Below are 26451 nucleotides of genomic sequence, written 5' to 3'. Positions count from 1 at the left end.
ATGTATTTCCATTTTTCTATTGGGTATATTTGGCTTAACACGCTTGGCTGAGGGCCGACCTCCTGGTTGTAGGACGAGGAGGCCAGGACCCCCCCACAAGGTAACCAAGGGAGGTGGGATGCAAAAGTCACAAGCGAGGGAGAGAGATATCGCATTTGGTATTTATAGTGTTCAGTGGAGGAAGGACGGAGGGAGTGATCGCTAATCACTGACGGCTGGGAATGATTGAGCATGGTTGTTCTCATCCCTCCCGAACTTTAGTTAAATAAACTCCATTTCTTAAGCTCAAACTTAAACAACAGCACAAACAAAAACAGGGTAAATCCTTTATATTCAGCTACAGGGAACTAACACCTCAGCAGTCTGTGAGATGAGACCACATTAAGTGCTTAAAACACAGCATCTAGAATTCATATATAAGATTTTAGTCAAAATATTTACTGAATATTTGCATGTCCTTCACATGTTGAAAAATCTCTGTGATAGTTTTTAATTTCACACCACTGATCTACATGCAGTTAGTGTGACACATGACATGACAATTTGACTCATGTTTGGGTAGTCAGTCGGTAGTGACTAGAAACATCTGCACACCACTACTTTTCATGAATTCATGTTATCATGAGATTTTATTTTTAAAAAACTAGGACACGTCCATACTCAAAGAATTAGTAGTTCGAGTTTCAGTTAAAAAACAAGCCTGTGTAAAACTTACAATCTTTGATCTATCTTTAGGGTTGCACAGCTGACAAAGCACCAGTATATCAGCCTCATTAAAGGAAAAACATATACAGTATTTATACAACAGTTTCTTCATAAATGAACATCAGACATATTTTACAAGCAAACTATGTTTTTTTGATCTGGTAATAATGGAACATTCTTTTCCTTTTCAACTTCATAACACTTTCAAAATAAAAAAAAACCTTACATTTTTGAATTAGAAAATAGTCCTAATCATTTATTTGTTTAATCACATGATTATTTATCCATCTGTAAATTAAAACATTTCCAAAAAAGATATCTACTTTTTGCACACCCTAATAATAATTGACCAGCAAGGATTTATAATCAGCATTAACAAAATCTAAAAATACACATTACAATTATAATAAGCAATTAGACCAACAGTACTGATATGCATAAAATTCCCTGGGCTCATTAAAATGTTAAGATTGAAACTGGTTTAGCTGCTGTATTTTGCATTTTTGTACAGCAGTCTAAACAGGAATCCAGCTGGGACTTTTCTTTTGCTTTTATTGATGATCCTTTGAACCCCTTGGATCACTATTCATCAAAATATAAGGTTTTCTTTTAGAGTATTATCACAATTATTAGAACATTATTTCTACACAGTTCTCTTGATATTAAGTCAATCTTGTACTGTATTACCCTTTCTTTTACCTTTCTTATATTTCATTTAAAAAAAAAACAAAGCAGCAACATATGTAAAACACAGAGATAAACACAAAGTCACACTTCTAGGTAAAGGTCCACCCATGTAAACTGAATGCAGTTCATACCTACTGTATGATAGGTGGAAACTACAATTAAACTGCACTTAGGCAACAATTGCGATAGTAACCATTTATCCTTGTAGCACTGAGCTAAAGATCACAGAAACGTAGTGAATAAACATATATATATACATGCATAATCTTTTATTTACATCTTAAAAGTGATTTAAACCACTTTAAATTAATTTACAGTATGAGGGATGATAAATTGATAACTGGATATGAGGATCACATTATGATTTTTATAATGCATCTGTGCTTCCTAGATTTATAAAAAAGGAACCAAAGTAAAGAACAGTTGTTCCTGAGTTCCTGCTAAATACAAAAACAGGTTGCTTTCATCATGTGTTAAATCATTAAAGCATCTTCAGTTCAATTTGTAGGTTTAGTTATCCACTAACATTATGGATATTAAAGCAACAAAACCCTGAGGTTTTTGGCCTCCCAAGTGACTTGGTTGTAGAAGATGTTTGCAGGAGCAAGGAGCAGCGGGTCGATCTCTATGATCAAGGGCTCATATCTGGGTCTTGTCACTAATAGACTCTGACTGGGATTATCCAAACAGTAAAACATAATTGGCTGAGTGCTGCAGAGGTTACAGTGGGATTAGTTGGTCATGGCTCTCTCAGGTCGCAGTGACAAGGCAATGTGTGTGGCCTCCTGGGTGCTTGTAGGCATGCAGTGCTGTCAGTGTGGGATGTCCATTTCCTTCAATCAGTCCTGAATATCTGGTATGGGGCTGTGCTTCCTGTGACATAATGAAAAGACATGCTTATTCTTCCTTATTTTCCTCGGTGTGCAGTTACATATCTGAGAGGTTAAAAAAATTGCATATTTGAAACCAGGTGGGTGCAACAAAATTCTAAATAAAAAATGTTTCATGTTTTCTAATTTAATGATAACATCAATTTTCTAAACATTTTAATCATTTGCCTTGAATATATAATTAGAAGCCTCAAAACTATAATTATTATAGACCTGTGTAACTGTGCAGTGCACTCAAATGACATTTCTTGAAATGACCAATATGCACTATGACCTCTATATGCTTTATGCTCTTATATCTGCTGTATTTATGCAGTTTATTTATTGTGAAAATTCAAATGACATTTCTTGAAATGACCACTATGCACAATGACCTCTATATGTTTTATGCTCTTATATCTTCTGTATTTATGCAGTTTATTTATTGTGAAAATTCTTCATAGCTGGACAATACCTGACTAGGTATTAGAAAAACTGACTAGGCTCTGGGTGTCCCTAGCTAATAGATCTCATTCTACTGTATGACCTACTGTATTTGGTACTAATCATTATATTCTCTAAGAACTAGTACATGAAACACATAGACACCCATTTTAAGACATGCACTACCATTCATAACATTTAATAAAAAATAAAAAGCTTTAAATACCAAGATATGACCCTGGTGATATAATTAAAGTCAAAGTAAACATAATATATCCTGAACAGTTATTGGGGACTGCTTAAATATATTCCGTTTCAAATATCAGTAAATTAATTGATTGATGCTCCCGTTTACTGCACAGTGCTCTGTATTATTAGCCAAACTGAGTCAAGGGCTTTCTGAAGTAAATCATCCTGCATTCCCTTTCAAATATGAGGCTAGATTTGGTCTGACCCATTTTTCGTCAGGTGTATTATTATTTTCTGCTACATGAAGGACTGTAGCCATTAATATTGTGGTTTCACATAAAATCAGTGTCTCTCACATGGATTAACTGTAGAAAGTCTTAAAAGAACCATCTGTTCAGGAAGAATTAAAGTGACCAGTTGAAATGGTATTTTTTTTAGTTGTATCATAGCACAAGAGTCAAAAGAACACGTGTTAGTGCTGAATGTGTAAGGTCTCCTAAAAATGCAGAACTGACAAAATCGCTAACAGTTCAGTTGACATTTACTGTTTCAAAAATGTACTCATTTACATTTGCTTTAATGATTTAACACATGATGAAATTATTAGCATAAATAATGTAATAATTCATAAATATTTTATGCATCAAAGTCTTTAACTAGTGGGTTCTGGTTTTAACGTGCTTGTTCTAACATTATTAAGCTTTGTCACGCAATGGCCTGAGGAAGGCCAAAGTAGGTCCATTTTATAACAGAATGGCTCCACCGCAAAAGCACCCAAGCAAAACAAGTGCAGTCTATCCACAGCACTCCCAGTCCCCCACACCAGAAAACAAAACCTCAAAAAAGAAAAACTAATTCTTCAGATAAATCCTCCTTTTCTCACTGCTCTTTCTCTGTTTTCAGTCACACTACTTGACATTCCAACCACCAACAACCAACTCCCTCTTAGCTGAGCAGCCAGCTTAAACAGAATGTAAGTCCCTCACCCTCTGGAACAATCCATTTATCCAATTCAATGCATGTGGTTTTTCCCATCTCCTTAAATATCTCCCTTGAGAACTGGGGTTAGGTTTGGTCTTCTGAGGCCACCATAGGCTGACACACCCTGGAAGTAGGGACACCAAACAAACAGTGAGTATCATCCACTTTGAGAGCACTCTCCATTCACACCACAATACTTACTCATACCTGTGTTTAAGTATGTGCTTATATACGTGAATGTATATGAAATTAAGTAATAGCAGTTACTAGTCAAGCCCTGAGTGTGCAACCTCAGGAACTTATCTAGCAACCGCTCAATGGAAGGTGTATGAATATTGTATTTCCCGTGCCATCTGTACCTCGTGACAGGCTCCTCTGTCACAAGCTTATATTGTGTACTTCATAAAAAGTTATAATGTTTTATCCTTTTCTAAGAATACATAGTAAGAACACTACTTGCTGTTATTGTAAAAAGATAAAAGTTGTAGTGATTTAACATCACTTGATAGTTATATTGATATGGAATTGAGTAACTAAGCGGCTAAAAAGGTAGACATTTCGGAAGCATTTTGACATCCATTTCTTTTTAAAAAACTTTTATTGTCCTTGCAGTGGTAATGGACAAAGTACTGCACCCAGTGATTCAAAGCGCGATCAGAGTATTACTTTCGGTTTGTTTCTTATATAGTGAATACATTAAAATAGTCCACTATTATAGCTTATTGTTGGCTCTGGCATGAATTTGTGTATCAGGATAAATTTAGTGATGGTATTGTGAATAAGGATTTTTTCCTTAAACAAAGGAGGGAAGGAGGGTTATTTTTACAATTGGCACTCTGAGATTCTGTCTGATTTAATTCCCCTCATTTAGCTGAAACGGATAAAGAAATCTTGCAGTAGTTATATGTATTGGAATGCGCTCTGCTTTATTAACAGACACTCTTACTCAAACCTGTGTTGTACAGTGATATAAATGGGTAATGTCATCCCCATTAAGCAATGTGCTTATTGCGCAAATCCTGCTAAATTAGAAATTAGACACAAGAAGAATATTATTGGACAATGTTGTGTGGCTCTTGGAGAATTTCTCTGTAAACTGAAGAGTTATAGAGGAGACACGTTGTGTATTGCTTCTTTTTACACTTGTAACAACATTCCCATGTTAATGTGACATGGAAGACATTATTAATAACCTTTTAAATCTGGAGCTGTTAACTGTACTTTACACCTGCATGTCAAGATCATGGTTTCAAAATAAAAAACTCAAACCTTTGATTGGATGAGAACGTCATGATTGTTTCGCAAGGATGTGAAATGTGACAGGATGTGATAATTTGTTAAAGTTACCATCAGAAGAAGAAAAATATTTTGTATTTATTTTTGGCTGCTGTAGTGGCTTGCAGTGGCTGGATAGTTAACACTTCCCAATTGCTTTGTCAGTCTGTCTATGGGGGGAAGGGGGGAAGAGGGGAAAGGGAGGGGGGGTGCTCTCCTTCACAGCTGACACTCCTCCATACGCTTAAGTGAAAAATTAAAAAAACGTCAATGTACAGTAAACGTCATATTTACAATTTGTTGAAAATAAAAATGTAAAGTTCTCTAAAGCTTTCTCAGTCAAGTACGATAATTCACCTAGGGAGCTGTGTAAGCATGCATAGGCAGCAAAAGATCAGCTAAAGAGGGAAGAAAACGCTTTCAGAGAAAACAATGTTTCAGGTGTGAAGAGTACAGATCCCCAATTCAATTGCAGCCTAAACCTTTCCCCACACACCCTGGCCCTGCTGCGATTGGAATATAAACAAACAAAGCACTTAAAACTTTACAGTACATGATCAAGTGTTTTGCAGACATAGGGATAGTATGTAATTCTGGCTTTATGAACTCACACCTGGAATTCGATTAATTCGAAATACGTTTTTTTAAAAAAGAAACTGCTCTAGGTACTAGATCTTGTTTATGTTAAAGTTATATCAATGGGCAGTGGTGGACGGTTAGTGGATAGTGCACTATTTTGTCAGCAACCTGCAAATCTGCTTAACACCTGTAGAAAATATTATTTTTATTTCTGTACGGAATGCATGTTACTTCTACAAAATTAACGTGTTTCAAATGTTTAATTAAGAAGTAAGAAGAACTTACAGGAAACAGTGGAAACTTGTGACATCCAGACTGTTAACTTGATCAACCTTTTTTAAAAGCCTTGCATATGCACACTGTAGGACATGCACTCAACGCGCATACTGTATAGTACATGTCAAACCTGTTGCTTCCCGTTCAAGATACGCTTCCATTGCAATTTGTTTTTCTCCATAGCCTCCACTTTATTATTTATACAGTATGCCTATTCCAGAGACATTTTCATTGTCAATAACTATGCGGGGAGAGCATGTAGATTCCAAAACACTCTATGGCAGCAGAAGTGAGCAATTACCTGCTTGAAAAAAAATGTGTTCCACAAAGCATATATTGCACAATTATCACAACATTTGCAAACATTCCAGATACATAACAATGTTATGTACTCTACACTGTTCTATTTTATACTGTGACAGGAGAATACACACTGTATTAATTATTGTTGTTTTTGGGCTTCAAGCTTTGAGTCGCCTACTTACTTCTTTAACTAGCTTGCAGAGAAAGTCATTGCCCTTCCCTCTGCCTGCCTCATCTGTTCCCATTTTTAACCATTCTGTGTCTGAATCGCAGCGAAATGTAGGCTCTGTTCCACCAGGTGCCACCTGTTACTGAATCTAAGGGTTCACATACTCGTACGAGGATATTAACTCTTGGATAATTTTAATGAAATACTCCAATTTATCCTATAACTTTATGATATATGTTTATTATGTTATCTTTATCCTTTAAGTAAGCATCTAGTTATGTTTAAGTTCTAAACTGCATGCAAATACAGATGAACCTAAAAGTTTAACAAAACATTTTCTTGACAAGGTACACTGTAAAGAAAATATAAAAAATGAAGTTGTTAATATAGATCTTTTTTTGTTCCAAAATCTCTTCCAGTTAATTTTTTGAAGATCTTGAAGATAATGTGTCTATAAAGTGGTTTAGATTTTTGAGGCATACACCAGAACCTTTTTGTATAAAGGTTCTTTAAAATGTTAAAAACAAATGTATCACTGGAAAAAAATGTATTTTTGAAAAGCCTTTCTGTTTGTGTGTGATAAGTGGGACAAATAGACTTTGTTTCAGTTATTTTGTATTTATTTTTATAAAGAAAGCTTAGTTTAACAAGTGTTTAAGATTGGAGGTTATTAATTGATCTTTTAATTAAAACCGCAGTCTTCAAAAGAACAGTAATGTGCAGAAAAATAAATTATTTTGTTCTAAAGACTAATTACTACTGAGAAGCTATTCTTTTAATATTCTGTACATACAGTCTCATTCTTACTGGAAAAAAATCCCATCTGCTCTGTTTGCACCTAAAAACAAAATATAATGTTGCTAACATTCTTTCAAATGCAGTCAGAAAATGTTAATATATTTATTTTTATTGTTGCAGCTGCTGTCCTATTGTGATAACTGTCGATTGTGGGAAGAACATCTTCTGACCATTGTAATAGCATGTACTTAGCTCATATGTTTTTTATTGTTTACTTCTTATAAACAATGCTTATATGAGTAAATCAGGTTTTACTTTTTGAATTTATTGAATCCAACAAGCTAACAGTGGGTCAAAAGATGTTTCTCCATCATAAATGGTACAGAAACAGGTACAGTACGCCATCATCAAGTGAACAAGGTTTCTCATCATTTTAATTGATATTTTTCTTGATAATAATTATATAGGAGTGATTAATGAGAACCCCCCTTAAAATACATGATGATGATGTTATCCGGTCAGTTGGATCCGACTCTCGGCGATTCTATAGGCCATCTCTGGCCACGCTTTCCGGTCTTGGACTTTCCCCTTTCAGCTGTTCTATGCCTAAGCCAGTGTCCGTTTTGATGGGGTCGAGCCACTGCGTTCTTTGGCGGCCTCGTGTTCTTGTTCCACCGACCATTGCAAGCATCATTGGCTTCTCCAATGAATCTGATCGCATCATGTTAAAATACATAAGAGGCACCAAATGAGCAATTGCAAGTGTTATAGGTAATATTATATTGTATAATGGAAAGAAAAGAACAAACACCGAAAGTCTTCATGAGGATAAAAAATGTGTTAAACAGAATTCAGGAAGAACAGAATACTTCCTAGATTTCACCTAAAAATACAATACAAATACACTTTTTTGCTTTTTTTTCACAGAAAAATAATTGTTCTTATGGAAATGGAAAATGTTTATTATTTTTGACTATTTTTTGTTTTTTTGGGGATTTACAAAAATGACTGAGTGATTAGGTTTAGTGAATAATAAATCACATAGAAAACCTGGTTTGAATGACTTTTCTGAATACATCAGTAATTGACAGTTCATCAGCTGTTCACTCCGTTTAAGAGCTGGAAGGTATAATAAACAGTTAACATGTTACGAATTTGATGTGTGTGATAACACCATGTCTGTAAGATTAAATTAATTGTGGATTGCTTTTGAGAGTATGACTAAAGGTATGACTAAAATGTTACAAGAGGTACAGGTATGAAAAAAGACAGCAGAGAAAAATAAAGCAAATGTTTTAGTTTGTGTTGTGATCTTTCATGCAAGATTAAACATTACTTCTAAAGACATTAACTCAACACATTTGGAGATTTGGAATTAATAGATGCACAGTGAGATGCACTTTTCAGCCCATGTTCAGTAGTGCTTGCTGATGTGAGGCTTCTCAGGTTCCTCTCCTTTCTTGACAGATATGAAGGCTACTGCCAGTCTCTGGAGCCATGGTGGTATCCATGTTGCACTAGTTCCACCTGGGTTTCTTCAGAGGCACCTGGTATTGGTCAAGGCGAGCTGCAGACCTTCAGTTTAGAACTTAAGAAAACAACATGTATCGTTCATAGACTGATAATAAAACTTTGAATTGCTGTAAACATTCAAGGTAATATCTGGGTTTGGATTGACAGTTGGTTAACAGATAGAAAAATACGTACAGATAAGGAGTGAAAGGTAAATTTGAAGAAATTAGCAGTATACCCCAAGGATCTTTATTATGACTAATAGTCTACCTACTTATATCTGCATTCTGGTAGAACTAGAATTTAGGAATTCAAAAGATTTACATATAATTCAAGACCTGAGAAACACCTGGCAGATGTTTAATACAGGCAAGTACAGAGTTTCACATATACCTTACTGGTATATAATAAAATGAGAAATAATAAAAATAATAATTGCTTACACTTATATAGCGCTTTTTCTGGACACTCCACTCAAAGCGCCTTACAGGTAATGGGGACTCCCCTCCACCACCACCAGTGTGCAGCATCCATCTGGATGATGCGACGGCAGCCATAGTACACCAGAACGCTCACCACACATCAGCTATCAGTGGGAATGACAAGTGGGGAGGAGAGCAGAGTAATGTAGCCATAGAGGGGGATTATTAGGAGGCCATGATTGGTAAGGGCCAATGGGAAATTTGGCCAGGACGCCGGGGTTACACCCCTACTCTTTTCGAGAAACGCCCTGGGATTTTTAATGACCACAGAGAGTCAGGACCTCGGTTTTACGTCTCATCCGAAGGACGGCGCCCATTTTACAGTATAGCGTCCCCGTTGCTATACTGGGGCATTAGGACCCACATGGACCGCAGGGTGAGTGCCCCCTGCTGGCCCCACTAACACCTCTTCCAGCAGCAATCTTAGTTTTTCCCAGGAGGTCTCCCATCCAGGTACTGACCAGGCTCACACCTGCTTAATTTCAGTGGGTTGCCAGTTGTGAGTTGAAGGGTGATATGGCTGCTGGAATGAATGCTGAGTCTGAAAAAGTACCAGGTTGATCATTTTGAAGCATTACTTCTAGTCAATAAGAGCAAGAATAATCTGAATTATTAATCCCTGCATTACACAAAGCATAAAAAAACAGTCCAGAGAGCAGTAAAGTATTGTATTTAATCAGTTTAAACTAATTTCTTGCAGTGCATGAACTTTACAGTAAGAACAGTTACAATACAGTTACAGTACAGAAAGAAGGCAAAAATAACTGAATTTATCATTCTTGAATCATAGAGACTACTTGGAAGTAAATGTAAAACCAATAACAGGTGGTACATTTTTATACAAGCAGTTGTGGGGGACAGGAAGAAGCTACTCAGCTGTTGTTGAAGCTAATACCATAGCTTCTTTCAAGAAATGGCTGTATGAAATCAATTAGCTGCAACAAAATGAGCTAGAAGGCTGTTTCCTCTCATTTGTAGTTTTTCTTAAATTGTAATGTCCACAATTTATCTTTGTAATTTAAAAGTTAACATGATCCCCTTTAAGAGTAATCTTGCCATGTACTCCCAGGATTAGGGACAGTATAATGCTCTGATTAAGTCTTTAGTCTAGTCATCTGGTGGGTTGTGGGTTCATCCCTCTGAAAACCTACTGTTGTACCTTGGCTGAAGTACTTTGCTCTAGTCCATCCATCTATATAAATCAGAATCAACATTGTTGAGGGTAGGTAGAGGGGAAAATCATATGTTCTCTTGTTTGCTTAATGTTATGGAAACCAAGATATTGAACTGATGTTGTTTGGATATGGAAATTACTTACTTATTTACAAGCTTAAGATATTGGGGGCACAATCAAAAGGAAAAAAATAAATGTAGAAGAAATAGACATACAGTAAATACAGTATTTCTCAGAGATTTTCTTTTGAAATCTAAAAGTTGATAAAGATTCATATCAACAGTCTCCAAGTCTCATCCTTAGGTATTCATGATGTTCACTAAGCAATAATTCAGGTAGTGAAGAAATGCAATTAGAATGTTCAGTGGTTTCTGCAGTCATATTTTTAAAGTATCATGCTGTGCATAGCAGTTGGTATTTAAAGAGCTCTGGGTAAGTACTTAGAAGCATTCTCATACAATCGGCAGCATGGTAGAAGGAGTTTCATATTTATATTCCTCTATTAAGTGATGTTTTGACACAGATGCTATTAAAGTATATAATATTTAATGCTTGCCTGGATGTTTAAGGGGATTAGCTATAAATGTGAAATAACAGTGTTTGTTTTTCTTTATAATTAATGAAAGTGCTTCTGAAGCATAGCTTTTGAGTTTCAAAATTCCTAAAACTTTGTTCTATTAAATGCTGCAGGAAATTGGATATCCATGTTTTCTAAGGTACAGATAAAGGCGCGTGATAAAGATTGTGAATTTCACTGTTTCCCACAGTAATGGTTGTGGAGATCCATCACAGTCAACTGCACCAGCATTAGGTAGGCTGTCTGCCAACTGCTGCCAATACCTCACAGAGCTGCAGCTCTTGAAGTGATGAATTACCCAGGAAAGTCTCTGCTGCACAAGGAGATGGCCTCCATAGCCAATTGTTATTTCATGGACTTTGAAACTCCCCTTTTGATTAAAACAATCAAAAAGGAAATTAGTCCTTGAGATCCTTTGATTTCTGTATCCACAAGTGAATGAGCACTAATAGGTATTTAGGTGACTCGAACAGATAATCATAAACATAAATGAATTGCTGTGTCATTATGTGTTAATCTTAATCATGCCAGGGTCAGAAATGAAATGAGGAGGGAATTAAAGTAGGCTAGACTGAGGAAGACTGAAATAAATTTTAATCAGGACACGAGGGTTAGTATCTCTACCATTACAAATACGCATTCTTTATATTTCACATTTGTTAACCCCCTTCATTCCCAACACTTTTTCTATTATTGCAGTTTCCAGCAATGGTTGAAATTCACTTGATACGTTTTTTATTTTACATTAAAAAAGATGTGCATTAATGGTATTGGGTAAGAATATTTTAAAATATTTATTCTTAACAGAATCTTGTTGTCTACTTTCTAGAAGTAGACTAACATCTTAATCCATTAACCAATCTTTAACCATTTAAAATCATTGCGTGTACTTGTCCATCTTGGAACTTTCCATAAGTAGTCAGAGTTTTGCTAAATCGTTGGATGAATTTTGACATCCAGTATTGTTTTTTTATTTATACATAGCATTTATTTATTTTTTAAAGTTTGTCTTGTAATGTCATGAATCAGTACTTAAGAAAAAGTTACATAAAACAGAGTCCTGATCTGGTATACTCTTAAACAGTATTATAATTAATTAATGAAATGAGAAAAAATCTATGTCAGTAATGATGACTTTTTATATATACTGTTTTTCCAGTTCCGCCAACAATATTGGAAATGAAATATGCTGGAGTGGGTCTGGGACGCACTGCACTCCTAAGGTGTGAAGCAGCTGCTGTACCCTCTCCGGTGTTCGAATGGTACAAAGGTGAAAGAAGGTACGTGTTTGATCAAATAGTCAAATAATACAACTTCATTGACATTTTAGTTGCTATTTCATATATTTTCTGAGATTATTAATATTATTGTGCTCCTGACATAAATGTTATATTAACTGTGTATAAATAATGCACACTCACTGGCCAATATATTAACAATTAATTCCCATTAGCTAATGTGTTGAGCTTCTTAACCTGCAAGGTTTTGAAATAACAGCTCAATATCATATTCTAGAATTTAGAATTGCCTTCAGCTGAAACTGTGATAAGTGTGTACTAGTGAATTTCATGTTCCTCCATTATTTAGCAGAACTAAGATAAGGTGATTATCCTGACCAGGTCTGGTAATGTACTGTAAGTTTGGCTCCTCAACCATACAGTGCGAGCCATTTAGGGAGACAATTAATTTCATTTAGGTTTCATAATATTTTGACCAGTGTTCAGACTGATCCTCATATTACGAGTTAATTGAATGATTAAAAGAGAACAAACACTTAGCTTTATCAAAGACAATGTACCATCAAAACTATTATTGAACTGTAAAAAGGCACATGTAGATCAGTGCAAACTAAAACATTAAGTAAAGAAATAATGAAATTCTACTTAATTAGTGGTCATGTCCTGGTTTCTACATAAAATTAAGAATAAAAACGGGTATTGCTTTGTTTGCGTCTGACCATTTTATAGGAGATGATTGGGAAAGTTTGTTTGAAGGATGATTAAGTGGGATAACCTTTGCATCCAACGAACTCAAAGCCTTCACCCTGCATTTTAATTGTTTGGATAACATGAATGACCTGCTAAGAACATCTATAGTACATAGAGCAATCAGTATAAATCTAAGTAGCTGCTCTTAAATTGGAACACTAAATTACCCCCATTAACCATCACTTAACCACTCCTTAGAAATTGAAATTTGGTTCATACAGCACTAATTGTAATTATAGGATGTATTAAATTCCTCTAAATTGCTAAGTTAGCATGATCAGCAGGAGTCTCTTGTTTACATCATTATAGCTGGACACTATAAGCTGGAAATACTTAAAATTTCCTTTTTAAAATTAAATTTGGAAAGTATACAGTAATTGACTTCTAAGCACTGATAAGATGATACATGCTACAAAAGTATTTTTATTGTCTATGCATGGGCCTTTTCGTGGTCAAGTTACAAGGGCTCAGCCCTAAAAAAATAGAATGTGTCAAAGGAATTACAGTATTTAGTATAACAACATTAAAATATATCTCCATTATCAATTTTTCTTTTTCTGGAAAAGGGTGCCAGGAATATTTAAAACTCCACACACAAGGTATTCCAGTCCAAAATCAAGTTTTACTTTGAGTTTAAAATCATTCTAGTGAAACAAATGGATATAGATAGATAAATACAGATGTAGCTTTTTGTAGAAAGAGAAAGTGATGCTCCTGTATTTTGTATGAATTCCTGCTAAATAATACATGACTCTATAATAAAGTTATTGGATGTTATAAACATTTAGTTTTTATTTACATGGATTGTCTGAGATTTATATTGACTTCATTCATATACACTTCATCTTCTTATTAATGTGAAAAGGATTATGTGGCATTCAAAAAATCAAATGTTACAATGTTCAGAGAGTATTAAAGTGGATGTATACAAAAGAAGAAACTAAAGTGAAAGAAAGAGGAAAGGGGAGACAGCAGACTGTAGATACAGTGGAAGAGGGATAATACACAAACCATTTCATGTTCTTGTGTGATGGCTACTGATTTGGTTGCTTGAACAGCAGATTTGGTAGCATGAAAAGCATAATTGAGTGGTGGAAGCAGAGAGTTCAAGACTGGGGATATTAACAGAAGAAATATTTTATAGCATTTTTTGTAGCAGTCTTATTAATGAATTTTATGAACTTGATTGTTAAGTCTGGCTATGGGTGCTACAGCTTCTTGTGTTGTAGTAACTGCATTACATTGAATAATGATTTAGGTATTTTAAAAACATATTAAATGTTTTGAATATACAATCTAAGTGTATAATAGCATCACTCAACATGGAGTGATACTATTACACACTTAGATTGTATATTTGGAACATATAATACACAACAATTAGGCCTTATGGTAACCCCTTTATTCTTTTTGGAATAATCTGATGCAGGACTGCACAGCTGCCAGGCACAGTGAATCATTAAAGTACTGCAGCTGCATGTGGTTGTCAGTTCAGTATTAAATATTTATTAAAACTTTTATTCACCCATTAGTTCTTTCCTGGGCTAAACATACTGCATAGACAAGACAGGATGTTGTTACCATGTTGCTATAACAACTCCAAATGAGATATGCTTCAATTCTGTACAACACTAACAGAATTATATATTTTAGATTTTATACAGTACATAGAATTATTAGTAACTGTGTATAAATAGTAATTAGAAAGCAGATAATTTTGCCTTGGAGATAAATAATGAAATATATATATATTGCAAAAACAAATTAACATGTCAAAAAAGATGCCAGATTAAAATGTTTTGAGTAGTATTTTGAAAGTCTTTGTTGCATAATGTACAGTAAATTGTATGTAGCTTATACAGGTCTCCACTACAGTATACAGATGCAACCATTCAAAATTCACAACCCCGTACCACGCAAAATTAACAACAGTTCACCACGTTGTACTGCAGTACGTAATTGGCTGGCCAAAATGACCAACAGGGGCACTCGTGGTGCATTGGTAGTTAGCGAAACAATTTAAACATTTAATCTCTCTACTCTGCATGTTTAAATCCACTTAATATTGAATATTTATATGGAATTTTACAACTGAAGTGAAATTTTAGTAGCTGAGGAGAAGAAGAGGAAGCATAACGCATCTGAAGGTCGTACATTATTTTAATTCAGGAACATAAACATATTCTGTAATTCCACTTTCTTCCTGAACAATTTAACCATCAAAGTTTGGTTTCATCCAGTCTGTCGGTAACATACTGTGGTTATTTTGGAAAAGTTTTTACGTTCTCCTTCTGAATATATTAAGTTTATATACTTTGTAAAAAGTTATAATGTTTTAACCTTTCCTATTAATATTTACGCTCGTTATCGCCGTAAAAAAATGGATACTTTTTAGAATTTGATTAATAGGGAATATAATATGGAATCACGTATCTAAAGAAATTAATTACGATATAATTATATTCATATAGCTCAAATTATCGCAGTAGTACACTTTCTTTGTAAATGTCTGCATTAGTTTAACCTGTAATTATGTGTATGGTGTAATGGCTTAGGCGTGTACCTTGCATGCTGGATGTGGGGGGGTTTGAACCCAGCTGTCACCATGAGATTTATTTTAACAAATAAAAATTTATTTGAAAAACTAAAATAGCACATATTATGGACACTATATTGACATTTTTGATATTTCTAAATATCACAAGTTCGAAGTTAAGTGATTTTATTAATAACTAATAATTATTGAACAATAATTTCAAACGGTTACTGTACTGCCACTACAGTATAGCTTGTGGTAATAATAATAATAATAATAATAATAATAATAATAATAATAATAATAATAATAAACTTTATTTTATATAGCGCCTTTAAAGGTGGCTTCTCAAAGCGCTTTACAGGATGACAATAAACAATAAATAAGAAGACTACAACAATAAATAAGAAAATTTCACAAGATAGGACACAATAATTACAACAATACAACAATAATAATAGAGGAGACCGTGGAAGATGGTATTAAGAAGAGCAGAGGGGTGAAGAATGGAACCAGTTAAATAAAGGCTTTTCTGAAGAAGAAGGTTTTGAGTCTGGATTTGAAGGAGTTTAGAGAAGGTGACTCTCTAATATCCTTGGGCAAAGAGTTCCAGAGCTTGGGGGCATAGCAGGAGAAGGCCCTGTCGCCCATACAATGTAGACGGGCTTGGGGGACAGTAAGGAGGGCAGAATTTGAAGAGCGGAGGTTGCGAGGTGGGGAGTAGGGCGATAAAAGTTCAGACAGGTATTGAGGTGCCAAGCCATGTAAAGCCTTGTAGGTGAGCATGAGGATTTTAAAGTCTACGTGGAATTTGACCGGAAGCCAGTGCAAGGACTCCAGGATAGGAGTAATGTGAACACTTGCACTAGACCTGGTCAGGATTCTGGCTGCTGAATTTTGGACATACTGCAGCTTGTTCAGAGTAGATTTAGATACCCCAGGGAGTAGAGCATTGCAGTAGTCAATTCGAGACAATACAAATATGTTGATCAGCTTTTCAGCCACAGTTAATGATAGCATAGGGCGTAGTCTTGCGATATTTCTAAGGTGAAAAAAAGATGTTTTGACAGTATGCTGTACATGTGGGTCGAATGTTAAGCCAGAATCGAATATAACCCCAAGGTTTTTCAATTTTGATTGAAGCTCAAGTACAGAGCCATCTACAGACAGGGTTACAGGACTGGCTTTACGAAGTTGATGGGGGGTACCAATAAGCATGACTTCAGTCTTGTCACAGTTAAGATGAAGGAAGTTTTGAGTCATCCAAATTTTTATGTCAGAGATGCAATTAGATAGAATAGAGACAGCCACATCAGTGTCAGGTTTAGTATGGATGTATATTTGAGTATCATCAGCGTAAAAATGAAAGCTGAGGCCATGTGATCTTAAAAGCTGACCAAGTGGGAACATGTAAATGCTGAAGAGCAAGGGGCCCAGTATTGAGCCCTGGGGGACACCAGACTTGACAAGACCAATTTCAGACCTGTACCCATTGAGAGAGACAAAGTGACAGCGATCAGTGAGGTAAGACTTAAACCATTTGAGGGCAGTGTCAGAGACTCCAAACGTAGTCTCGAGACGAGAATACATTTATTTGTCCTGCATCAAAGTTTAACTCGTTCAGAGCGCCCTACATTCCAAACTCCAAGTGTTTCATTTTGTCTATTGCTACATCAACAGTAATGTACAGGAACATATGAAAATGTTTCCAAATTAACCACAAGTGAACAAGTTGAGGGATTTGATAATAAGATAGGAATCATAACAATGACTGTTTGTTGCTAGTCATGCATACCAAACTGAAAGAAGGTGTACTTTTTAGAATTTGATTATTAGGGAATATAATATGGAATCGCGTATCTAAAGAAATTAATAATGATATTAATTTAAGGATCTAAATATATGTATTCATATAGCTGGTAGAATTACTGTAATCCACTTTCTTTGTAAACACGTTTTATTTTTAATTTGACTCATTCATGCATGATTACTTTAGAAACATTTTTTAAAGTATTCGTTCTATGTAGGCAATCCGAGTTCAATTCCCAGTTCGGGCAAGTAGTTTTTCTTCTAACAAAGACTTTTTAAAACATAAAATAGTAAGTATTATGTACACTATATTAACATTTTTTGTGTTTATCATATTCAATGTTAAGTGATATTGATAATGAATAAAAACATGAATGAAACAGAGCCTGCAACACACAGATTCATAGAAAAGGTTAATCACTTAACTCACTTAACTTTGAACGTGTTGTGATATTTTGAAACCAACAAATTCAATATAGTGTAATATTAACTCTTTTAGTTTTTCAAAGAAATGTTTATTTGTTAAAAGAAAGCTCATGGTGACAGCTGGGTTCAAACCTTCGACTTCCAGCATGCAAAACACACAACTAAGCCATTACACCAATGCACTGCTTAACAACTTAAGCTGTAGCTGAAAAAGGCAGGCAGAATATCTTCACATAATCACGGGTGAATGAGTTAAACTGATGCTGATGGTTACAAAGAAAGCGGACCACGTTAAAACTTTGAACTTACAGCCTGTCCAAGGTCATTCATTATTAATACTATTAAAAATATCTTCCGTAAAGACTTTGATGCATAAAATATTTCTGCATAATTAAAATAGTTATGATGAAGGTGGAAGGAAGTGTACTTTTGTCTAACCGAGCAATCTTGCTTTTATAAAATATACCGACTTTTTAATGTTTAATAATTAACATGCTGTAATACACAAATTTTAAAATTATTTAGTCTAAAGAGTATACAACTAAAATTCTTCATTGGAAAAAGATTGTCCCTCAGCAATGACTGAAATAATGAAAACTATGCATTTTCTGGCAACAGCTCAAATGCTGTACATGAGATGTTAAGCTTTATTAGCTCCACCTGGCGGTTTTACAAGGTGCTTCCGGATACTATTATCATAACATGCATTATGATACGTTATGATACGTTATGTTGCGTTATGATGTGCCACGACTACCACAATTTGACACAGCGTACTTCACGCATTTTGAATGGCTGGATCTTTATTAAGAACAATATATTTAAATTATTTATTTAAAATTTTCTGTTATACTTCTGAGGTACAGTATGCATTATTTGAAATATTTTGTTATTTTATCTTAAGGGTGGCTTGCAAAACAGTGGTATAAATTGTATCGAGATTAAGGCAGTCTGCAAGAATTACAGTACACTAATAACTGTGATTGATGTACAGTATGGATATCTATGGATATTCATGGAATTCTTTAATGTGTGGGACGTTGGAGAATATACTATAGTTGTTTTACCATATGCTGTATGTGTCCCACACCCCAAATTAAAAACTCCAATACAGTCCATTCATGGCATGTAATCCCCATTTCAGAAAAAAATACTGTACATCCATGTTACATTTTGAAAACATATTTAATGAAGCTGCCATTTCAGTAACATCTAATGAAACACAAATGCCTCCTATTGATCATGCCACACCTGTCAGACCATACTGCAGTGCTCTTTCTGCTAATTCCAGTTTTGACATGTATTTTTGGCTTCATCTGTAAATCCTTACTTGTATGAATATGTATTTATGTTTCTTTACTAAATATGTATGTATGTGGGATTAATTTGGGAATTATTAAAGCATTTAAAATATCATAGCATTTATAATGTTCCAAATATTGTGACCCTGGCTCTGACCCCAAGCTTCTCTAATCTGTCTGTGTCTATCATGGAGTGCACGTTGGTGTATACAAAAAAGACAAATTCAATACAAGAAATTGTATATGGCCAATAAAGTGATCTACTGTGAGAAGTTATTTTTAAAAATACCTATATGAGGCTCCAAATGTATTCATCAAGTAAAGGTGGTCATTGAGAGTGTATGTATAGCAAATACAGTAGTTTCAATTTCATTAAAATGGTAAAATGTGGTGTTTAGTATATTGGATCCTGATGCACTGTAGATGAAAATAAAATGTGCAGCAGTAAATTGCATATCTGTTGAAAGTTCATTTGGAAATATATTCCAAACCTCAGAAAGTCAAAGCCATCCTTTCATGACAACTTCTATTAAAAACACAAAAAACAACAGAGTGATAGAAATCCAACACATAAGGAAAATTAGAATATATAAATTAGCTTATTACCTGTTTGATTATAAACATCTAATTGCAACCTCAATTTTTCATATATCAAATCTATCCTTTTCTGTGAAAGGTTTTTTACATTTTCTATACATTAAATGTTTTTTTATGTGATTTGTGTGAACTATATCTGTCTTTGTTATACTGCTCCTACAACATCTATAGGAAAACACCCCAGAAAGGTGACAAATGAGCTGCAGTGTTGTAAGTTGTTTCATGACTTAGCTTTGTCAGTTTTTGCTTTAAAGAAGATACTAAAAGACAGAAATCTCCCATTACTACTTTCATATATCCAGTGAAATAGTGTCTGTGTTATACAGAACATTCGGGTAGACCATACAGGAATCCTTATTTTTCACATACAGTTTACATGTAATGACCACATGTTGAATTAATGTTTTTCCAGTTTTCTAAGCATTACCCCTTGTATTTGACATTTGTTAAAGATAAATGTTATCTTTTTACTTTTTCTACACTGTAGGCTCATTAAAGGGCATGGAATTAATATTCAGAACCTCAGCTCAAGATCTGTTCTCACTGTGTCCAACATGACAGAGGATCGTTACGGAAACTACACGTGTGTTGCTACCAACAACCTTGGAACAGCCAATGCCAGCATGCCTCTAATCCGTAAGTCACAAGGATATTAACTCTAAGCAGACTTGTTTCCATGGTTATGTGCTATTAATTTACTGAAAAGCTTCTTCTTCTTGTAAAGAGATTGTAGTGCATTTATCTCCAGTCATAGTGCTCTGCATTACTACTCCCCAGTGTTTTTGCATACCCACAGTATAAGAACTGACTAGTATATTTAGTTTAGATTTGCACACTTATAGTTTATATTGTCATATACAGTGAACTGTATATACAGAAAAAGAATAAATATGAGAAAAAATAACACGAAAAGGTTTTAGATGAAACAATGATATGTCTACTTATATATCCCATTTATACTACTTGTGTCTAGGACACTTTCAGGTAAAAATTAAGGAAAAATTACCAAACTGTCAACAAACTTAATGAGGAAAAAGGATAAAATACTTGTTATGACTCTTAAGGTAGCTTTCTGAGCTGTGATGATTTCAGCTTCACTGTGTTTTTGATGTTGACAAAGTGACATGTGTGATTCTCATTGTGACATTTTTACAGTAATTTTAAATGTTGTTCTACTAGAAAATTGTGATTTTTTTCAAAGGTTGTTAAATTAAAAATATTATGTTGCAAATTATCTTTTCTTAAAGTAGCCTTGGACACAGAAATATATGTATTCCCACTTGAGTAGAAATGAGTAGAAAATATGTTTCTAGATAGTTGGTTATAAAGACTAAATTATGTTGTATAGAATTCATCATGTTTTAGCTAAATGAAAAAAAGATGGATATATACCTATAATCATCTCCCTCAAAACTGATGATATCCATCATCTAGAATGTGTCTTCAATTAAAAAACAAATGACAGTAGTAGACATCAACTGTACAAACTACAAGACTACAAGAGTTTTATTAATGTGCTGTATGTATCATATACGCAGACTATTATGTGTTTCTGAATATGTATCTGCACAACAAGAATTTATTGGAAGAAAACATATTCGTAAAGATAGTCATTTCAAAGGAAAAACCTGACTCTGAGTGCTTTTAATGCAAAGAAGAAAAAGATCAAAGACTTTTTGAGATTTTCAAAACCATGGATTTAGTGCAACTTCAGTTTTTCTATAGCTGAAATATCAAGCATGTTATATAAAGTCCAAAGCAATACTTTTTGTTATGTCTCAGATGCAGTCTTACTCACTTTATGATGAACGATAATAAGAATAAACTAACATAGAGACTCCCCTAATGAAGAATGGCAAGCAATTTCTGAAGTAAGGACAGCTAATGGTAGCAGAACCAAGAGAAGAAAATCAGCTCAGTCTCTTTGAATTGCTGTTTTAATACCAATCGATATCTATTGATGGAGAGACTGCAAAATTATAGATATTTTATATCTAATAAAAACCTACCAATTTTAAAAGCAATTAAAAGATAATAAAGAACAATAAATGCATTTTGTGAAGATAGAGGCTCTTGTGTGAAATCATGTCTTCAATCGTCAAGGTAGGTTGATTACAACAATTTTGATTGCAGGGACTGGCAATGTTGACTTTTTCATCAAAATGAAGAATGATAAAATCAATTGTACACCGTGTTATTTTCCCATAGTGAAACATATTTAGTCAAGGAATATCAAAATCTATTTTAAAGAACACCAAGGTTTCTGAATCTTTGCATCTTACTGTAATTTCAGCATCCCCATTAAATATGACTAAATATTTAACTCTTCACTTAACTTCACTTCATTTAACTCTTAACTCGTATAAGATACGCAACAATACATCAGGTGAGTAATAGTTACTTCTTTTTTCAAACATCAGACAGAGTATGTAAAAATATTTTAATGCTTCATTGGAGAGTGATTTAATAATTAAAACAACAATGTGAGACATGTTTCCTACCTAATGGCAATAGCATGAAAGAGAAAGGGCTTACCATGTATTAAATGTGGGTGAGTTTTGTGTAAGGACTCCTTGTTTGTATTGAGCTGTGTATTGTTCTTTTAAAATAGTAAAACACGCATCCAACGTTGGATGAAAAGATGATCTTTTCAAAGCTTAAGTAAAGGGATACACAGGCTGAAAGGTCTCTTGTCAGCAGGATTTCTTGTTTACGTTCTTTGAGATTTTTGAGGTTATATCAATTTATACCTAAAAATCTACTGTATATAGTGAAAGGGTTCAAGATGTCTCTCTCATGTTCTATACAGTATGTGCTGAAAAAATGCTTGAGGTTGTCTTTTAGATCCAGAGATTTGACTAGTAACTTATCAGTTACTTTATTCAGCTATTACCCTTAAATTATGTTCCTGTATTAGTTTTATTTTCAAATCCGAGCTATGCACAGCAATTTGAAAACAAATATTTCACTGTTGTCTAAACAGTATCTTCCCATACTGTAAATAGGGTATAAGAAAGGAAGTGTAAGTAGGTTTACATTTGAAAGTAAGCTGCAAGTATTCAGATGTTAATAAAAAGTGGGGCATGAGTGGGTATATAAGGGAAAGACCTATAAGTGGATTGAAAACCCAAAGAAGATCACTAAACTGGGAGGATCGGTTGCTTGGCAAAACCGTTTGCAAAAAAAAAAATGCAATGCAAAAATAACTTGTGGAGTACGTTTTCTCTTGGTTTGGTTAGACTTTGGAACACTTAAGCAAAACAGAAAACAACTTGATAAACATGTTTAACATTTAATGTATTGATTGTATTGAAATTGGTTTCTCCACAGAACCAACTCTTGCCCTTTTTCTCTATTCCACAGTGTTGCATATGAGATTGACAGTGTAAGAGTAATAATGCTAAAGTGGCTTCAAAACAGGGATATTTCACTAATGCATTTCTAGTAAAAGATGAAGAAAGGGTTTATTATTGAAGAGTGAGTCAGAACATCTCTCAGAACTAAAGCTCTTGAACCTTTTTTCTCTTGCTTTAATGGAAAAGGTCTACTTGTTTTTTTTTTTCAAAACTCACAAGCATGAAAGCAGGATTCTTCATAGCACTAATAAACTCTATGTTGATTATTCAAATCAAATCATTCATTTAAATTTGCTGTGTGTGCATTTCTACTTTAAAGACTAGGGCTATATCCTTTTTTCTTATTTTTGTGCATGTTGATTTTAATGACTATACACATAAAAAAAACTAAAATGACCACATGCGTATAAGTGTTAAACCTCTTATAGTTTTGCATTCACAGTATGATGTGCTATTAATCTCAAGAAGTGCATTAGACCCACATTTCAGTGAATATGATGCACTCCCTTTTACATTATACCATATGGTAATATAGTCATGCTGTGCAACCTTTTATCAGTACTATGCTCAGTTTAGTCCCAGATTTCTGTATTCTGACTTTAAGAAGCATTATGTGTAAATATGCTTTTAGGTCTCCAATCCTTCTCTGTATAATGTTTGTGCTGTGTGCATCAGATGTTCTGATGAAACACAAGGAAATTCCTGATCTATAAAAATGCAGATGAACCAAGCACATAGTTTACTGAATCTTATAGGGAGCATGTTTCTATGGTTTAAAGTTGTGCTTTAGTTTCTGTAAACATCTTTATATAGCAATGAATTCAAATAAGAGTAGACACATTGACAGTAAAGAGTATTCATTGCTCTCATCAGCTTCAGTATGTGTGTGGCAAAACCTCCACTGGATGATGACTAATGAATAACTTGTTCTTTCGTGATTCTTATCAATCATATGGGTTGTCTATGTCATTTCCTCTTGCCTTTTTATCTAACGCTGTGCTATTTTGTGACCATTCTTGGTGAGTTTTTTTTTTTTAAAGGAGCAAAAGATGAAGTACTGTACATGGTACTGTATGTGAAATAGCATACTAAAACATAAAACACTGCAAATCTGTTAATATTTCCATAAGAAAATTCAGATCAAAGTCTACAAAATTTAAAAAATAACATACATACAATTTGCTGGGAAAAATAGTTTAAAAATACAGCCGGATTCAAAGTTTCTAACAACATTAAATCCATAGAATATGTATTGATCGTTTAGGTACTGTAAACTGCTTATTATTATCATGGAAATTTTATAACTTTCTCCCTTTCCAAATATTCTTGAGAAGGGGCATTCTCTGTTTCTGTTTTGATTTTTTTTACTGTAAATACATTATTGTGGAAAGTTAAGACAACAAATGTGTCATTCAGAATAATCCATAATTGGTAGGAGATGATAGCAAGTCCTTTGTGAGAAATGTCTTATTGTACGATGAAGAGAGAAATTCTGCTATCCAAATATTGTACTTTTCATTAAAAAACATATACAGTATATAAAGCAGTAATTTATTAAATGTAATTTAAAGCATGCATATCAAAAGTATTAATTTCTAATTCTAGAGATTGAAAGTTTAGTTTCTGATCCGTGGTAGTCTTTATGTACTGTACTTACCTAGCTGAGTGTTGCAGGTAACTTTGGAATGTTTTGTTTATTGGATTTGCTAGTCTTTATTTCACAGTTATATTTATTTTATTTGATTTGATTTTTTAATTGATTTTTTCATCAGAGAACAACTGATTGAAAATCATTGTGTCATGAGCACAGCCAAAATTGCAGAAGAATTATATGTTTATTGATATCGTCAAACACCACAGTTTTAGTTCTATATTTTCTGAGGTGGTGTAATACAAATTAATTTGCAATTTACTTCTGCTTTTATTGAGTAGCTCTCTAAGGAAAGCAAAAGGGATTGTCCAGAGGGCAATTAAAAAACTACTACTGTATGCAAAATAATTGGGGGTGGGGGTGGGGGTGGGGGGTCAGTTACAATTATTATATGAAATGGAAATAGTAAAAAAGAGAAAAATATTTTGCCTTAAGAAATATGTATACACTAGAATTGATTATAAATAAATGATAAATGAAGAAAGCAGAACTGATACTAATGTGAATAACAGCTGGATAATCAGCCAGAAACATACCATGACCAAACCATCACCCAGCATTACAATAAACATTTATATACCATCATCACTTCCCTGTTTAGGCAATGTAGGGACATTATTATACATAAATTATATTAAAATACAATTTACTGTGATACTATATACAACTAGTATTATATTCTACTTGAACCAATTTGAAGTTATGTAGATTTTGGGTCATCATGTTACAAACTAATGTACTGTATGGTCTCAAAGGAATGACATATTCAAACAGACTAAGGAAAGTACATATTTTTACCTTGGAACAAAGAAGATTATGTGGGTTCTTGATTTTGGTATTCAAAATCCTATAAGATATTGACTAAGTCAATATGATTTTCAAAAATCAATATCAACTCAAGGACCTGGGAGCAAAGGTAATAATCCATTTATGAGCATTTAAGACAGAACACAGGTGATGCTTCTTTCCCTGATATAAGAGTTGTGTAGAACAAATTCCTAATTATGTTGAAGCAGACTGTTGAATCCTTGAAGAAATGGTTGGGTTAGTTGGTTATCAGACAACATGAGCCAAATGTCCTCCTTATGTTTCCAATTTTGTTCTTATGCAATACAAAAACTTAAATTATGTCAGTTAACTATTGACATAACTTAACTAAATAAGAATCTTCTAAAAAATAAAAAATACTGTGTTCGTAGATATTTACATGAACAGTTCTAAATAATAATGCTTTCTCTGTCTCACATGCATGTGTACAAAAAATCTTGAAGCACACTGAAGTAGATTACAAGATATATGGATATTCTGTGAGGTCTTTGGTTAGCTAGTGTTAAAAAATGTGCTTTGTACTCAGGGCACAAGAGTACATGCCAGTAAGGAGCAAATGCTTCAGGACAGGACACGTGAGAAGCAGAAGTCATGAAAACAAATATTAGGGATTGGCAGATACTGGATGGCTATCAGGTGCATGATCTTTTGTGGCTAGTACCTGATTGTGTGTTTTAAATAATCACTTTAAGGTACCATTGTATATCCTGAGGGAAATATTATTTTGGCTACAATAAAAAAAGTGCCCTTGAAAAGACATTAATTGAAAAGACATTAGAAACAAGGAACGTCTTGCACGGTAGGGGGGACCTTTGGATTCCACAACTGTGTGAAAATCTACTGTCTTTATTGAAGTTTATTATTCTAGTTTTTTTTTTCTTCTCCTGCCTGTCCTAAACAAAGAAGAATAATCATTACAAAGGCTGTGGTCACTCCAAAATTTAACTTTATACAATTAATTTAATTTTATTCCCTACATTTCTAAATATCCGTAAACAA

The 26451-nt window shown here is 34.0% G+C and overlaps 1 protein-coding gene across 3 annotated transcripts in view; it reads left to right on the top strand.

The window, feature by feature from the left end:
• negr1 (neuronal growth regulator 1) overlaps positions 1–26451 on the top strand; it is a 514135-nt gene that overhangs the window by 354177 nt on the left and 133507 nt on the right. For all 3 annotated transcript variants that reach the window (XM_006634980.3, XM_015355743.2, XM_015355742.2), the window contains exons 5-6: positions 12120–12240; positions 20105–20253. In XM_006634980.3, the coding sequence (XP_006635043.1) occupies positions 12120–12240; positions 20105–20253 (270 nt within the window). The remainder of the gene's footprint in view (positions 1–12119; positions 12241–20104; positions 20254–26451) is intronic.

This window comes from Lepisosteus oculatus, chromosome 9 (genome assembly GCF_040954835.1).
Source record: "Lepisosteus oculatus isolate fLepOcu1 chromosome 9, fLepOcu1.hap2, whole genome shotgun sequence".
Taxonomy (NCBI): Eukaryota; Metazoa; Chordata; class Actinopteri; order Semionotiformes; family Lepisosteidae; genus Lepisosteus; species Lepisosteus oculatus.
This window is presented reverse-complemented; position numbering and strand designations above follow the sequence as displayed.